The following is a 13,639-nucleotide window of genomic DNA, read 5'->3' as shown; positions in this document are numbered from 1 at the left end:
ATTCTGGAGCATTCTAAAGGCATTTTAATAGACTAAATCACGCAGTGAATGCGTGCATCTAAATATGCACGCGCACTAGTCTAACCTACTAGACTACGTCACGTAGTGCATGTGTGCACTCAATGGGTGTTTTTTTGTTTGCTTTTTGTAAAGTGAGGGACATAATCGATAATATCAGATCGTTAAATCAACAATTACGATATCATAGACGATATATATGTGACCTTTCCGTCTATTGTCCCGAGCGTCGTTCACACTGGCCCCGGGCCATCGGGCAGTCCTTATTGTCGAGCCCTGGAAACTGGCCATAATGTCATAACATGATTTTAACCTGATATGAACTCATTCTATTTTTCTTTTTTCACCAAATGGCAGCAGTCTGACCCAAATACATGATAAATTTTCTTTAAGTTTCAACTTACAGAAGTGTAGACATTTATTTTAGTGAAGTTTACGCATTTGTTTATACGAATGATGGTAAAATAGAGAAATCTACACATAAATAAGATTTAAATAATATCTGTATGACCTAAAATACCAACAGATGTGCATGATTTTACTGTTACAACTTTATTTCATTCAAAAAAAGGTTACACTCTTATAGTTCTCAGTCAAAAATCACTGTGAACAGGCCAAGATGTGACCTATTTTCGAGAAGCTTCAGATTGGTATACTCCATGCTGATCCTGATGTACTATCAGTTCTTTCAATTCAATATGAATATGAAGTTTTTCAGCTTCATGATCCCAACAGACATGTTAAAGGCGTGTATTAGAAGGCTAGTTAAGAAGGAAAGCCAGTATTTGGCCTCTTAAAGGGCACACAATCTTTTAATATCTGTGCATTTCAGAATACAGTAAGTTTTCATTGTTGTTTCTCATGCTTCACAGATTCAGGTGATTAAGATTGAGACTGAGGACAACAGAGAGACACGCTCAGCTAAAGATGCCCTACTTCTGTGGTGTCAGATGAAAACAGCAGGGTAACTATCTCACAAACAACCCAGAGACAATCCTTTCATATAGCCTTCATAGAACAAAACATGATTTTCTTATACGTGAGAAGTCTTTCATGATGCTGTTATGTGTTTCCTGTGCTTTTCTCCAGGTACCCTGAGGTCAACATTCACAACTTCACCACCTGCTGGAGGGACGGCCTGGCTTTCAACGCTCTTATTCACAGGCACAGGTTAGCGGTCAGACAGACACACACTCACCTCGTACATCATACTGACTTTGCTTTATTTTTGCAAAGAGTTGATTTCTGTTTGTATGTTTCACAGGCCTGATTTAATTGAATTTCACAAGTTGACCAGATCAAATGCAACACACAACCTCCAGCAAGCCTTTAACATAGCTGAACAGAGTCTCGGACTCACCAAACTACTAGACCCTGAGGGTAACAAACGTCATATACTCTCAATAAATACCTGAACCTTTAAATACCACAGTTCAGGCACAGATTTGATATTTGTTGCTGTATTGATTCAGCTGCACATTTTATGCTTCATTTGATCACTCAAAACCATTTTCTGCCATCCAGATGTAAACACAGAGAATCCAGATGAGAAGTCCATCATCACTTATGTAGTCTCCTACTATCATTACTTCTCCAAAATGAAGGCACTTATTGTGGAAGGGAAGAGAATTGGAAAGGTAGGAGGTTTCTGTGCACATTTGTTAAAAGAATTATTACCTTTTATCGGATACATGCACACTTTTTTTCTCTTAACACATTTTTTTAGGTGCTGGACAATGCTATAGAAGCTGAGAAGATAATTCGGCGCTACGAGGCTTTAGCGTCCGATCTGTTAGAGTGGATTGAGAGAACCATAAGCATCATCAGCAACCAGAAGTTTGCAAACTCGCTATCGGGTGTTCAGCAACAGCTTCAAGCCTTTACCACCTACTGCACCATTGAGAAGCCTATCAAGTAAGAGAGAATAAATGAAACAGAGGTGTTGGCAGATGATCCATAACTACTAGGAAAATATAACAGACTATGACTGTAAATCATCTGGTTCTTTCAGCCCTTTCTTACACTACCATTTAAGGGTACCAGTTACTGTATTGTTGGTCGAAGGTGTGCCTACCCATGTGAAAAAGAAGTGTGCTTAATTGTATTGAATGTGCACTGGTAGTGTACTTCAAATCTTAAACCTATATTTAAAAAAAAAAAAAATGAACTTGCAGCTAATATAATATTAATGAAATAAAAGGCCACTTAAGTGTACTTAAAGAAAGTACACTTTTATGACTGTTTCTTAACACCCTTAAAAATGCATTTTGTGTAACACATATTCAATATTTACTATGACTTTTCCCTCAATAAACTCCTAATTTACTGCTTATTAATAGTTAGTAAGGTAGTTGTTAAATTTAGGTATTGGGTAGGATTAAGAATGTAGAATAAGTGCTTAATAAGTACTAATAAACAGCTAATATTCTAGTAATATGCATTTAATAAGCAGCTAGTTAAAAGACCCTAAAATAAAGTGTTACCGCATTTTATAATTGTCAAATTAAAAGTTTCACTTTAAAGCACATTTTAAAGGTCCCGTTCTTCGTGGTTTTTTGAAGCTTTGATTGTGTTTATAGTGTGCAATATAACATGTGTTCATGTTTCGCGTGTAAAAAAACACAGTATTTTTCACATAATTTACTTATCTGTATACCGCTGTTTCCACTGTCATAAAAACGGGCTGATGACTTCCTTGTTCTATGAAGTCCCTCCTTCAGAAATACGTAACGAGTTCTGATTGTGCCAGCGGTTCCTGTGTTGTGATTCAACAGCAGCTTAGCGAACCTTGCCCGGAAAGGTCACGCCTCTTACCATAACGGGGAGATGCATGCGCTCAGTGTTATTGTAAACATGTCTTTAATTTTACCCTATCAATTTGAGCCGGAATCAGACCCGGAGAACATAGATGAAGAGGATCGAGTAGAACCTGTGCAAACACGTCTTTTACAGGATGTGTCACAATGGTAAGCTGTTTATTTACAGTAGGTAACGTTACATAGGCCTAAACATAGAACAATGATTCGCGTGGCTGCAGCTAAACCAGCATGTGGTTAAACAGTAAACAACAGATATAATCAACAAATAATTTAAACTGATCATAACAAACACCAACAATCGATGGTGTCCGGTTGAATTACTACACTTTTTAAAAGTTTTGGTCGGATAAGTTTCAATTGCCATCTAGTTAACAAAGCTAAACAGCGTTGCCCTTTGTGTGATAAGTTACAGAAACTGTTAAACGCACCAACGTAAATAATAAAATGCACTTACCGGTTGTGGTCCACAAACAACGCCTTCTCCAGACAAAGAGGGAACTGCTCCATCTTTCAAAAATAATCTTTGTGCGAATCCGGCATTAAACTGACTGAGATTGAGGAAGCTGTCCTCAGTAAAATGTGCTGCACATAGTTTAACATGTGGATTATAATTTTCGGGAACCGAGTTAAACATAAATTGTAACCACTGATTTCTAAGTACAGCGTCCCTGGGAAGGCCAAACAAAGGTGATTGGACTGCGGGATGAAAATAACAGCGTTTCGACGACATGGCGACAAACACACTTTACAAACGCAACTCTTGCTCTTCTCCGTGGGAGCGCAACAAGACCACGCCCCCTTTTTTGTGTATTCCTGTGGGCGGAGGTTAGTCAAAACACAGTTTTAGTGACGTCATTAAAGAAGGAAGTAGAGGGATGTAGTCCAAACAGGCCGTTCATTGTAGGCTATTTCTGTTAAATAAAATATCTCGCTTGGCATTGAACTTTGAGCTTTAAAATTTTACAGATTTTATTTATACTCTAACAACAACATTACACACTAACTAAAGTTTGAAACATGGGATCACGAAGAATGGGACCTTTAAACCCTTCTTTTAGTAATCTTTTGTTGTGCTTTAAATGAGTACACTTATTTTGATGTGTTGACTAACATACTAAAGCACATGTATTATCATTTTAACTGTAGTGTGTTATTTGATATTGAGTTAATATATTTTATGTGAACAAAATTGCAAATTCATCATTGCAAATGTGCAAGTACAAATATATTTAAATACATGATATAGAAGTTTCAATAAAATTTACATGAAAGTAGTTACCGTAAATGTTTGTTTGCAGTACATTCAGCGGTACACTTATTTCAAAGACAATAAAAGTAATTAAAGATGCAATTAAATAAGAAGATAAGAGATAAGATGTAATTAAATAAGTAATTAAAGAAGATAATATAAAGATGTACTTAAGTCCTACTTAAGTGTGTCAAAAAAGCACTCTTAATTTTAACTAATTGCATTTAATATAAATTTAAATTTAATTGTAAATAATGTGCAATTAAGTGTCCGAAGACAATACATTCAGTTCATACTTAAGTATATTCTTTTAAAGTATATTATTTCCGTAATAAGTACTCTTCCAAAATAAAGTATGCTAAAGTGCACTTCTTTTTCACAAGGGTACTGCTGGTTATTGGCCATTAACCTTAGCTATTCAGTGTCTGACCACACATAGTCTGTATTACTGTCATTTTTCTTGCTGCTTAACGTTCTGTCGAGAAAGTGTTTGCATATTCATATCATGAGCAAACAGAACTCTTGATGAAATTGAATGATTTCCGGTCTGAACTCCCTTTTTAGAATCAGCCATTTGCATTTGAACATCAAAACTTCCTTCAGCTGATGTGCTAATGTTTATTGGATGCCTTTACTCTGTGCGTCATCATGTTTCTAAAGCTCTGAGTTAATTACATTAGTCCGTTTTGGACATCGCAATCAGGGAATGTGCTGAAACTTGGGAGAGCTGTTACTTTCAATGCGAGTAATGCAAGTTGTTTAACATCTACTGACCGAAGTTGCTGTACATTGATAGTTGCATACAGTTTGTTATGTGGCAAGTATCTGTGCAGTTTTTAATGGAAACGCACAGGGCGTCTTAGGAAAGGGATTTGTATGACAGATGAAGTGCAGTTTGTGTGGTTATTTATGGTGTGGATTGGTGTTTTGCCAGATTCCAGGAGAAAGGGAACCTGGAGGTGCTGCTTTTCACCATCCAAAGTAAGCTCAGAGCTAACAATCAGAAGCCATATGTGCCTCATGACGGGAAACTTATCTCAGACATCAATAAGGTATGTGCCGCTTAGTGAAACTGACTTTCAACTGGTTACAAAATCTGTATTTTGTATAACTAAAGCAGGGCTATGGAAGTTTGTTTCTGGCATGAAATAAAAAATAAAAAATGTAATTGCGACTTTGTATCTCACAATTCTGACTTTTTATCTCACAATTTGCAGTTTATATCTCATAATTCTGACTTTTTACTTTTTTTGCGAGATATAAACTCAAAATTGTGAGTTATAAAGTGAGAATTGTGTATAATAAAGTCAGAATTGTGTGATACAAAGTCAGACTTGCAAGTTATAAAGTCAGAATTGCAAGTTTTAAAGTCAGAATGAGATATAAACTTGCAATTGCGTATTATAATGTCCAATTGTGAGGGAAAAGAGTTTTTTCTCAGAATTGCGAGTTTATGTGCCATAATTCTGACTTTATAACTCACAATTGCATGTTATAAAGTCAGAATTGCAAGATATAAACTCACAATTCTGAGAAAATTATGAGAAAAAAAGTCAGAATTACGAGTTTATATCTTGTAATTCTGACTTTATAAGACACATTTGTGAGTTTATATCTCACAATTCTGAGAAAAAGTGTCAGAATTTTGTGGGGAAAAAACCTCCCAATTGCGAGAAAAAAGTCAGAATTGTGAGATAAAAAGTCGCAATTACCTTTTTTTTATTTAGTGGCGGAAACAAGTGAAAATATATAAATAAGTATTTAAGTTTTTTGCTGCTTAATATTTTTCTGGAATCTGTGATTCATTTTTTCTTTAATGAATAGAAATTTAAAAACAAACAGCATTACTTTGAAATTGAAATCTTTTGTAACATTATAAATGCCTTTTTTCTTGCCTTTAAATCTTGCTGAATTAAAGTATTACTTTCTTCTGTTTTACTGTATTTTAATCAAATAAATGCAGCCTTGGTGAGCATAAAAGACTTCTTCCAAAAACATCTTAATTATTTGAATTTTTTGTATAATATTATAATTTTTGTTAAAATTATTCATGGAACTTATTGTTATATTATTGTTAGCTATTCACATTTTAGATTTTTAATTTTGAATGATTGAATTAATTAAAATTATTATATAATTTTTGACATTGTCCCACAGAATAATCCTTAGATTTTGTTTGTCTCATGAAAGGCGTGGGAGAGACTAGAGAAGGCGGAGCACGAGAGGGGCGTGGCTCTTAGAAAAGAGCTGATTCGTCAGGAAAAGCTAGAACTTCTTGCTCAACGGTTCGATCATAAAACCACCATGAGGCAAGCTTGGCTAAACGAAAACCAGCGTCTCGTCTCACAGGTGTGGAGAATGGAAAAAATAAAAAGTTGTGTACTGTATAAGATAAAACTGGTCAAATTTTAACTTAATCGGGTGCTGCGTCTTTCTCAGGATAACTTCGGCTATGACCTGCCAGCGGTAGAAGCTGCCATGAAGAAACATGAGGCGATCGAAGCAGACATCTTGTCATACGAGGAGCGCATCAGTGTTGTGGTGGAGCTGGCGACGGAGATGGAGTCAGAAGGATATTATGACATCCGTCGCATCTCGGCACGCAAAGAAAACATCCTCGGCCAGTGGACTCTCCTGAAGGAGCTAGTGGTGGGACGTAAAGCCCGTCTGGAGAAGAACCTCGCCCTGCAGAAGACCTTCCAAGAGATGGTCTACATGATCGATTGGATGGAGGAGATGCAAGTGGGTTGACTGCATCAATTTTAGTTGATTTGTGATTAAAAAAACATGAAAAACAAACGTTGCCTTTTTACGTCAAGACAGTATAATCAAAATCTAATTCTACGTTTATGCCACTGTCCTGTATTAAAGGGTTAGTTCACCCAAAAATGAAAATAATGTCATTTATTACTCACCCTCATGCCGTTCCACACCCGTAAGATCTTTGTTCACCTTCGGAAAACACAAATTAAGATATTTTTGTTGAAATCCGATGGCTCCGTGAGGCCTTCATAGGGAGCAATGGACACTTCCTCTCTCAAGATCCATTAATGTACTAAAAACATATTTAAATCAGTTCATGTGAGTACAGTGGATCAATATTAATATTATAAAGCGACGAGAATATTTTTGGTGCACCAAAAAGACAAAATAACGACTTATTTAGTGATGGCCGATTTCAAAACACTGCTTCATGAAGCATCGGAGCGTAATGAATCTTTTGTGTCGAATCAGCAGTTCGGAGTGCCAAAGTCACGTGATTTCAGCAGTGTGGCAGTTTGACACGCGATCCGAATCATGATTCGATACACTGATTCATTATGCTCCGATGCTTCCTGAAGCAGTGTTTTGGCGTAAAGTCCAGTCCAGCGTAAAATGACGGCACAGTAACAACGCTCTACTACAACAACTCTTCCTCTTCTCTAAAGCAGATCACATGGCCTCGCCGCCTTTGTTGTGTGTTCTCGGGGGTGGAGTTTATGTAAATTTTGGGGTTAGTGATGTCACTAACCTGAGAAGAAGCTTGTTGTAGTCCCTACCAGCCGTTTGTTGAAGTCCTTAAACAGCGAATTCTTTAAATATCTCCCTTTGCATTGAACTTTGCAGACATTGTTTGTACTCTAACAGCAACATTACACACTAACTACAGTTAAAAAAGTGAAATCATAATCAACCACCCTTTTAAAACATAAACAGCATTAGTCAAGGTGACACAATCAAACTCACATCTCTTGACCAAAGTGCTATATTCTCGCTCCAGGTTAAGCTGCTATCTAAGGACTACGGTAAACATCTTCTTGAGGTGGAGGACATGCTCCAGAAACAAAGTTTACAGGAGGCTGACATCTCTATACAGGCAGAGAGAGTTCAAACCCTCAACACTGCAGCTCTCAAATTCACTACCATTGAAGGTGAGTGCATCTTAAAACAGTAGCATGATGAATATAGATTCGGAGACACTGTCTGGGGTCAAGACTTGATGGAGGATTGTGATATAAAGGTTTCTGGATCTGTTTTAACTGTCCAGAGACCTCTGCAGGGTAGAGTGTGTAAAATAGTATGACATGAGGAACTTGCAAAACGCTCCACAAGAGGGCTGCTGGGTTGCTGTCTATTCCGTATACACTAGGGTTATAACTTTTTGACTATTTTTCAAATAAAAGATTTCCTGTATCATAAATCAATTAAGTTTTGCTTAAAAACAATGAAAAATGCCCTAATTCCTCTAAGTTTAAAAAAGGTCACAGAGATAAAAAACTGGAACAACCATATAACAAACCCTACTGCTTATAAGTAGCACTTCCGAAAACTGTTTAGAACTTTCTGGAACTTTCTAGGTCTGTTGAGAGCTTTCTGGAATTCTGAAGAACATTCTAAATCTTGGTATACATTATATATTTGCCATCCATGTGATGCACTGTGTATTCTATCAGAACCAGCATTAACTTCTTGAGCAGTTTGAGCTACAGTAGCTCGTCTTTTGGATCGGACCACACGGTCCAGCCTTCGCATCAATGAGCCTTGGCCGCCCATGACCCTGTCGCCGGTTCACCACTGTTCCTTCCTTGGAGCACTTTTGATAGATACTGACCACTGCAGACCAGGAACATCCCACAAGATCTGCAGTTTTGGAGATGCTCTGACCCAGTCGTCTAGCCATCACAACTTGGTCCTTGTCAAACTCACTCAAATTCTTACGCTTGCCCATTTTTTCTGCTTCTAACACATCAACTTTGAGGACAAAATGTTCACTTGCTGCCTAATATATCCACCCACTATATGTATAATCTATAAATTCATAAAAACGTATGTAACACTTTCTTATTGGTGCTTATAAGTCAATCACAAGTCTTTTTTTTTTATCTCATACAGTTAAATGCACCCTTTCTTCTTCTGTCTGTCTCTTGCTCAGGTTACCAGCCGTGTGACCCTCAGGTAATTTGTAACCGGGTCAACCACGTCAACACCTGCCTAGAAGAATTAAAGCAGCTGGCTGCAAAGCGCCGCTTGGAGCTGGAGGATTCACGCGAGCTTTGGGCCTTTTTCCAGGAGGTGGAGGAATCGGAGGCTTGGATCCGGGAGAAGACATCCATCTTGGCCACGCAGAGCTGCGGAAAAGACCTGAGCAGCGTCCTGCGACTGCTGCAGAAGCACAAAACTTTAGCTGGAGAGCTGTTGGCGCGGCGGGCGCTACTTCAGCAGACCATGAAGAAGGGCAAGCAGATCCTCACCCAGAAGAGCTTCGGTACTGCAGGAATACAAGAGAGACTAATGGAGGCCAAGGCCGAGTGGAAGAGACTGGAGGACCAGGCCGCACAGAGGCTGTGTAACCTACAGGAGGCGCTGGACTTTTTTCAGTTCAGCACAGAGACGGACGATCTTCTAGCTTGGCTACAGGACACTTACCGGCTTGTTTCTAGCGAGGACTTCGGACATGATGAGTACTCCACGCAATCTCTTCTTAAAAAGCACAGAGGTGTCCGAGAGAGTATTGATAAACACCGTGTACAAGTGGTGGGCCTTCGGAAACACATGGTTGCGTTGCCGTTGTATTATCGGGAGCTGGATGAGGTGCGAGCACGCATGTCAGAGACGGAGCAGCTCTACACAGAGGTGGCGGAAGTTGCCGTGTTGCGGCAGCAGTGGCTGCATGACGCGCTGGCTGTGTATCGCATGTTTAGTGAGGTGAACGCCTGTGAGGTGTGGATCGATGAGAAGGAGCAGTGGCTGAACCAAATAGAGGTTCCTGAGAGACTAGAGGACGTGGAGGTGATCGCACACAGGTAGGAGCAGGTGTTGCTTGTCTACACTGACCCCAAAAAATGTTAATGAATGTTACTGCATTAGATAACAAACACATACTTTCACTTCTGTGAGCCATTTTTGCAATTACTCATTACCAGTTTTTGCAATTGGTGTGCCATTTTTGCAACTCAGGCTTATTGGAAAAACGTGCCTGTAGTGATGTGGTGAGAAATTGAGTCCCCCCTGGAATCGGGTCTCCTTTAGGACCCCAAGTGATCCCATTGGTGATCCCAAACTGACTTTTAATGGGTAGTATTTTTAGTGCCTGATTATAATTCCTGCAAAATCACATTATGATTTATATCATTTAAATGTCTTATAATGAACATTAATGCAAGGCCGTAACCATGTCTTGAACATTGGGGGGACCTTTTTTTTTATAAAGCATAAAGAAACAAAACAGTGAATGAAATTGCTGCTAATACAATGCTATATCAGATATGTACAATAACAATTGTAGAAAAAGATAACATTACAATGTCCAGAAATCAATTTTAATAGTACATTGAGAACTCATGTTTAATGTGATAGTTTCATAATACAATTGTTAGTTCCGAGATTCTTCAATTTAGTGAATAAATATATCGATCCGCAATTGATATTTGAATAACCTAATGGTCTAGTGGCAGAATTTTTGTTAACAGTATCAAAGGTTGAGTGTTCTAATCTTCCCTCGCATAGTTTTTTTTTTTTTCCTCATTAAAATCAAAGATGTCCATCAATGGTTGTATATCAAGAGCAGGGACACGTTTGTGTGCGTTTGTTTTGTGATTTTACCTCCACAACGGCGTTAAGCGATCTATTGACACTCCCGTCTGTGCTGTGAAGACTGTGTGCACAAGCAAAAAGAGAAGGTAAACCCCGCCTACTTTTTAATTTGATTGGCCATCTCAATCATTTTGACATTGACGAGCGTTCTTAGACCGCTGAGGCAGACCAGACTAAAAATGTAACTTAAACATTTTTGTCATCCTAACAACATGCAGAGTGCTGTAATGGAGTGCAGCAGAACAGTGCAAGAATTCAGTGAAAAACAGTGCAGACCCGATTCCTGGGGGTGCTCGATTTCTAATGACAGCGGCAAGTGTTGCCAACTTACCGATTTTGTCCCTTAATTTAGCGAATTTTCAGACCCCGTTATTCTTCAAAAAAGCACCTAGCAACAAATTTAGGAACTTTTTGGACTGCTAGTTAACATGTATACTCATAAAAATGACATAAATATGTAAATGAGAACAGCTTTATTAGACATTCGGCTATGTATTATATTAAAGGGTTAGTTCACCCAAAAATGAAAATAATGTCATTTATTACTCCGTTCCACACCCGTAAGACCTTCGTTCATCTTCAGAACACAAATTAAGATATTTTTGTTGAAATCCGGTGGCTCAGTGAGGCCTGCATAGCCAGCAATGACATTTCCTCTCTCAGGATCCATTAATGTACTAAAAACATATTTAAATCAGTTCATGTGAGTACAGTGGTTCAATATTAATATTATAAAGCAACGAGAATATTTTACACACTGCATGAAAGGTAATGTTCAAAAAAGCATAATAGGATCATTTTAAAATACAGTATGTGAGCACAGATTAGGAGAGAAAACAGATGCAAAGTGCCGATATTAGGCAGAATGCAAATACGAAGTGATTGACGTCAAGAGTATGCTAATTGGCGCATAACAACATCTAGCGACATTTAGCGACTTTTCAAGCAGCCTTTGGTAATGACACTCGTGGTGACGTTTCTGCAAATTATATTACATTTCTTTCATGTTTTTTGACACTTTCGAAGTGAAATGTCCAGTGAGCATTCAGTTTGATCTGAAACAGATGAATGTGAATCTGGCAACGTTTTATTATGTCGGTTGTTGTACGTATCACAGCAGTTCAGAAAAGAAATATCCGGTGAGTGGCACTAAAAGATTAATGCTCTACCATGTTTGAAAAACCCAGCACCTATTTTAAACACTACCCTGAATGTAACTGATAGTGTTAACAAAAGCAAATGTGAAATAAAAACGCATTTGATGCCATGTTATCAGGCTTCAACATGTCTTTTAGCTCTTTTATTGTGACTCACATTTCACGGGACTTGTGCCCAAATGATGCATGTCACAAGTGCAATGCTGTACCAGCAAGTTTACTACGTTGGAAAAGCCATACCATGGAGCTGATTATCTGAAGCAAACATCAGCATGTATTAGTTTACAAATCATGCTCTCTGGTAAAGTGTTCTGTGGTCATCATAACATAGTATTGTGCAAGGAATTGTGTGAAAATAAGTCTTTATTAATCAATCTATATCTGTGAAGTAATTTCTCTGCATTTTAGGTTTGAGAGCTTGGACCAGGAGATGAACAGCCTGATGGGAAGGATCCTAGATGTTAATCAGATCGTCCAGCAGCTTTTAGACAGCGGTCACCCCAGTTCCACTGAAGTCAGGGGCTGTCAAGATCACTTAAACAGCAGGTAACTCCACATCACATGTACAGTTTGTGTGACGTATACCATTAAAGGTGCCCAAGAATGCTTTTTCACAAGATGTAATATAAGTCTAAGGTGTCTCCTGAATGTGTCTGTGAAGTTTCAGCTAAAATACCCCATAGATTTTTTTAAATTAATTTTTTTAACTGCCTATTTTGGGGCATCATTAACTATACACTGATTTTGGCAGCGCCGCCCCTTTAAATCGCGTGCTCCCTGCCACACGAGCTCTCGACTATATTACAGTGCATTTACAAAGTTCACACAGCTAATATAACCCTCAAATGGATCTTTACAAGATGTTCGTCATGCATGCTGTATGCATGCTTCGAATTATGTGAGTAAAGTATTTATTTTGATGTTTACGTTTGATTCTGAATGAGTTTGAGGCTATATGCTCTGTGGCTAACGGCTAATGCTACACTGTTGGAGAGATTTCTAAAGAATGAAGTTGTGTTTATGCATTATACAGACTGCAAGTGTTTAAAAATGAAAATAGCGACGGCTCTTGTCTCCGTGAATACAGTAAGAAACGATGGTAACTTTAACCACATTTAACAGTACATTAGCAACATGCTAATGAAACATTTAGAAAGACAATTTACAAATATCACTAAAAATATCATGCTATCATGGATCATGTCAGTTATTATTGCTCCATCTGCCATTTTTCGCTGTTGTTCTTGCTGGCTTACCTTGTCTGTGCACAGATCCAGACGTTAATACTGCCTTTCCTTGTCTACTGCCTTGAACATGGGCTGGCATATATGCAAATATTGGGGTCATACATATTAATGATCCCGACTGTTACGTAACAGTCGGTGTTATGTTGAGATCCGCGTGTTTTCCGGAGGTCTTTTAAAGGTGCCCTAGATTATGTTTTTAAAAGATGTAATATAAGTCTAAGGTGTCCCCTGAATGTGTCTGTGAAGTTTCAGATCAAAATACCCCATAGATTTTTTTTTATTAATTTTTTTTAACTGCCTATTTTGGGGCATCATTATAAACGCGCCGATTTTATGCTGCGGCCCCTTTAAATCCCGTGGTCCACGCCCACAGAGCTCGCGCTTGCCTTGAACAGTGCCTTAACAAAGTTTACACAGCTAATATAACCCTCAAAATGGATCTTTACAAAGTGTTCGTCATGCATGCGGCATGTATGCGTCGGATTATGTGAGTATTGTATACTGTTATATTGTTTACTTCTGATTTTGAATGAGTTTGATAGTGCTCCGTGGCTAACGGGTAATGCTACACTGTTG

The 13,639-nt window shown here is 38.2% G+C and overlaps 1 protein-coding gene across 8 annotated transcripts in view; it reads left to right on the top strand.

Annotated features, from left to right (window-relative positions):
* The window catches only part of LOC125254115 (spectrin beta chain, non-erythrocytic 4-like), a 103,784-nt gene that overhangs the window by 24,989 nt on the left and 65,156 nt on the right, over positions 1–13,639 (top strand). For all 8 annotated transcript variants that reach the window (XR_007181599.1, XR_007181600.1, XM_048168555.1 and 5 more), the window contains 11 exons: positions 891–982; positions 1,108–1,188; positions 1,283–1,398; positions 1,543–1,655; positions 1,745–1,932; positions 5,021–5,138; positions 6,277–6,435; positions 6,526–6,828; positions 7,847–7,997; positions 8,999–9,869; positions 12,225–12,362. Coding sequence is in view for 6 of the 8 variants with exons in the window: in XM_048168555.1 (XP_048024512.1) it covers positions 891–982; positions 1,108–1,188; positions 1,283–1,398; positions 1,543–1,655; positions 1,745–1,932; positions 5,021–5,138; positions 6,277–6,435; positions 6,526–6,828; positions 7,847–7,997; positions 8,999–9,869; positions 12,225–12,362 (2,330 nt within the window). In the remaining 2 variants the exon portion in view is untranslated. The remainder of the gene's footprint in view (positions 1–890; positions 983–1,107; positions 1,189–1,282; positions 1,399–1,542; positions 1,656–1,744; positions 1,933–5,020; positions 5,139–6,276; positions 6,436–6,525; positions 6,829–7,846; positions 7,998–8,998; positions 9,870–12,224; positions 12,363–13,639) is intronic.

Source organism: Megalobrama amblycephala, linkage group LG19 (genome assembly GCF_018812025.1).
Source record: "Megalobrama amblycephala isolate DHTTF-2021 linkage group LG19, ASM1881202v1, whole genome shotgun sequence".
Classification (NCBI taxonomy): domain Eukaryota; kingdom Metazoa; phylum Chordata; class Actinopteri; order Cypriniformes; family Xenocyprididae; genus Megalobrama; species Megalobrama amblycephala.
Note: the sequence above shows the minus strand (reverse complement) of the source record. Positions and strands in the feature narration are given on the sequence as shown.